General features: G+C 43.0%; 1 protein-coding gene across 1 annotated transcript in view; it reads left to right on the top strand.

Moving 5' to 3' along the window:
- The first annotated feature begins 2,289 nt into the window (after positions 1–2,289).
- lhx3 (LIM homeobox 3) overlaps positions 2,290–4,333 on the top strand; it is an 8,984-nt gene continuing 6,940 nt past the window's right edge. Inside the window, exon 1 of the mRNA XM_055231647.1 lies at positions 2,290–2,366. Within this exon, the coding sequence (XP_055087622.1) occupies positions 2,297–2,366 (70 nt within the window). The 5' untranslated portion in view covers positions 2,290–2,296. The remainder of the gene's footprint in view (positions 2,367–4,333) is intronic.

Raw genomic sequence — 4,333 nt, 5'->3', positions numbered from 1 at the left:
CACATACACACAATATGTACACATACACACAATATGTACACATACACACAGTATGTACAACACACACAATATGTACACATACACACAATATGTACACATACACACAATATGTACACATACACACAATATGTACACATACACACAATATGTACCACATACACACAATATGTACACATACACACAATATGTACACATACACACAATATGTACAACACACACACAATATGTACAACACACACACAATATGTACACATACACACAATATGTACATATACACACAATATGTACACATACACACAATATGTACAACATACACACAATATGTACGACATGTATGATCACACACTCGTGTGCACGGACATATTTGAATAATGCAAGTCACGTGACACAATATATATATATATATATATATATATATATATATATATATATATATATATATATATATATATATATATATATATATATATATATATATATATATATATATATATACATATACATATGTATGTGTGTGTGTGGGGTGTGTGTGTGTGTGTGTGTGTATATATATATATATATATATATAGTCAGGTGACCAATTTATTTTGTTTGTTTGTTTCATAAATGCACATTTTGGCTCAAGTATAGAGTGTCCTCTAAGGCTCAAAATCCCTCTTTGCCTCCAGCAGCTCTCACTTAAAAGGAAACACACAAGATGTGTGTGAACACACACAGGACGTGTGTGAACACACACAGGACGATGTTTTGAATGAGCAGTGAGTGGAGGCTTCCTCAGTTCAAGAAGCTTGTGTGAAGCTGATGAAACATGCATTTATTCAATGTCAAAAAATCAGATCCAAGCCAAGCACAAATATGCAAAGATGTCTGAGGGCCATTCACAGCTCGTATGAGAGACTTCCTCAAGTGGGCCCCAGGTGGATTAACGCTTTATCAATCTGCCACGATGATCCTCAGGACATGAACCAAAGCAGAGCTAAAACGTCTTTCTTAAGGCATCCACTCATTACAAAAGAACACACAGGCTGGAGCAGGTGGTCTGAAAAAGATAAAACATGAAGAAGAAGAAGAAGAAGACGAGAGAGGCACAGGATCAACAGATATTTTTATTTTTAGACCATGTGATTGTGAATATTTTTTATTTGATCAGAATGGATTTTAAAAGAATTAAACCTGTTCCCAAACCCACTGTCAGTGATATTCTTCATGTTATTTGTCTTTGAGGAGTTATTTCCCTGTTGTTCACCCTGCTCTGTTGGTTGTTCCGTTTAAACCCCAGACTATGGCCCTACTTGTGGTACAATGGTGTAAATGATTGCAGGTTTGGACGATGGCCAATTGCCCCACAAGTCGACTAATGAAGAGCATGGATCTAATTGGCTTACACCACTCGTGCTCGCGTGCTGAGCGAGTAAAATTGAATCAAAGCTGTAGCTCTACGTCAGAGTTGGTTTGTGGTGATAATTGGTGAAAGGTCAAGACCATGACAGACAACAGTGGACACTATCACCAAAGTATTCCTCTAACTATGCACGAGAATAAGAAAAATATATAGATTTTAAACACTTAATACTCAATTTAACCCTGTTTTTTTATTATTGTGCTCTTCATTTTTAACTTGGCATTGCATGAAAACAGCAGAACGTGCAAATATAATGACAGAAAATAAATTGCATTAATGTTTAAGACTGTATTTCTGTGTCGTGTCCACTTGTGTCATTCCTGCGAAGCTCTTGTGCTAAAGCAGAAACAAAAAGGCGGAATAACAATGCCCAAAGTGCTGCACAATTGCCCCCATTGAGGCCCTTGAAAGATACAGACACGTGCAGGACAGAGGCAGCGTGGATGGAGCAGGGGAGGGGGGTGTTTGTATGTGCACGGAGGCAGAGGGGGGTCTGGATGCAACACACGCCTTCGAGCTTTTTAAAGAAACTCCCCTTTCAGCACCCTGGACAGAGGCAGCCCGGACCGCGCGCGCTAAAGACCTGTCCCGCGGATGGGAGCTCAGTCAGTCGGTCAGTGGTGAGAGGAGGAGGACAGTCAGCTGACGAGGCTAATGGTCAGTTTGCACCGCTTCGTCCTGCAGGGTCCAGCGCGGAGTCAAATATCAACCTGATGAATATTCTAAGAGCTGAGAGGCGCGCGGCGGGGACGGTTTAACAGCCCAGCACAGCAGCTCAAAGGATAAAACCACGAAAGACACATTTGTATTTTGTATTTTTTTGCATTTGGGGTGAAGCTTCAGTGTTTTTGTTGTTGTTTTTTTTACTTGTACCAGCTGCTTCTGAAAGTAAAGATGCTGCTCGAACATCCGGGGTCAAGTTGTCAGACCAACGGCAATTTCTCCCGATACTCTGCAGGACAAGGTAAGACATTTCAGCCTGTTTTTGTAGCTTTTTTGTTTTGTTTTTTTGCTTCTAATTGCACTTTAACCTGTGGGGCAGAGGCCTATTCAGTCAGAATAAGGCGTGAAATCGTGCTCAGTGTGGAGGACCAGTGGGTCAGCCCTGAAGATGGTGATGTTTTTGTGACTTTCAAATGTCGTGGGCTTCTGGAGTGAAGTTTCCGTGGCTCTTTGGCTCTTTGGCTCTTTGGCTCTTTAGGATGAGGTTTTCTCTCGACAGTTTTTGCGTAGCTTGTTGATGCGTCCACGGGAGACGTTATGAATGTGTAATGAGCTTTCATTGTTGCCTGAATCACACCAGCAGATGTTATCCGCGTGCTGTCATTTCACACCGGGGCTTGTGGTTGTCACGGGAGCTCAGGGCCGCACGCACACACAGCAGGGCCTGGGCGCACTGTGGACACCAGACTGAAGCCAGAGCTGCCCTCCACTTAGAGCCTGAGACTCCACAGGTGTCACTTTCGTGTCCTGACAGGTGCAGCACCTGCAGAGCCGCTGGAGCGTGGGCTGAGCTCATGTCACATGTCAGGATCACATTTAGGCAAACGAAACAAAAAACAACTCATGAAATAATAGTTTTAAAATGTGTTTTGGAGCAGGGAGATCTCAGCTCTGTGCTCTGATCCACGTGTCCGTTCGGTCGTTGTTGAAACATTAGTGTCTTTAAGTCTCTTTTTAAAGTGAAGATCAATGTTCAACATAAAAATGATTATAGAGATGAAAAGTATAAAGAGGAACCCATGAACCCCAGCTTCCCCAAACGTCTCTTATAGTAATGTACTGCTCAGCTCCACATTGATTTTAGATTCATCTGGAGCGCGCGCCGTGCGCTCGTGCCTCTATCCGTGATTTCCCCAGACGCTCTTTTGTGCCACACATCTGTGTCAAGAGAATTCATTGGGGTGTTGGCCCGATCAGCTTGTTATTGAACAGCCAATATCTGCCTAAATAAACAGTGAGAGGAGTGAGTGTCTCTGTGTGTTTTATACAAAGATACAGACGCGCGCGGCTCAGGCCTGAGTCTGAGTCTGACCCGAGGAAACACGACCAAGTAAAACATTATTCACTGTGTTTATTTTCAACAAATTCTGCCACACATTTTGAAGTATTTGAGCTCAAATTCTAAAATGTCACAAATAAATAAACCAAAACGTTTTTATTATTTTCTCAGTATTTTGGTCAAAAGCTTCAATCCTAATTTAAATGTGTTTTTTTCCTTGTTTTTTAAAAAGTGAATCTTCAAAAACTGTATTTGATGTAAAATGAGATGATAATATTAGACAAATAAAACGCTTCATCTGTGCAGATTTGTGCGATTATTTGGAGCGTTGAGTTAAACTGTTACCACAGAGAAACACACAAAACAATTACGCACTTTATTTAATATTTATTTAACAAATTAAGTGCTGGGCTGGTAAAATCAAAGACTTTTTTTTTCTTGCGCAGTGCACCTTCAGACAGGGCACCACACACACTCTGTGCACCACCCTCTGTGCACCATCCTCTGTGCACCACCCTCTGTGCACCACCCTCTGTGCACCACCCTCTGTGCACCACCCTCTGTGCACCATCCTCTGTGCACCACCCTCTCTGTGGCCTGTCCTCTGAGCCTCTCCTTGTTCTTCCGGGTAAAGTATCGGCCTGGGTGATGTTAATCTATCCGCCCGTCGCCCAGGAAACCGCGCGGTGTAATCCCACGCAGCGCAGACTGTCCACAGTCAAGTGGCACAGTCCACTCTGCTCTGACACGCGCTGCGTCTTCACCTTAAACGTGCGCGATTATTTTAAAAACAGACACCAAACCTCGTGCATAAATGTGTGAAACATGAGAGATGAGTGGACCCGCAGAGCGCGCGCCTCCAGACTCTCCTCAAGACTCTCCCACAGACACGCAGGCCCGCGCGGACATGCTGCTGGCGCTGCTGGCGC

This window comes from Periophthalmus magnuspinnatus, chromosome 23, assembly GCF_009829125.3.
Source record: "Periophthalmus magnuspinnatus isolate fPerMag1 chromosome 23, fPerMag1.2.pri, whole genome shotgun sequence".
Classification (NCBI taxonomy): domain Eukaryota; kingdom Metazoa; phylum Chordata; class Actinopteri; order Gobiiformes; family Gobiidae; genus Periophthalmus; species Periophthalmus magnuspinnatus.
Note: the sequence above shows the minus strand (reverse complement) of the source record. Positions and strands in the feature narration are given on the sequence as shown.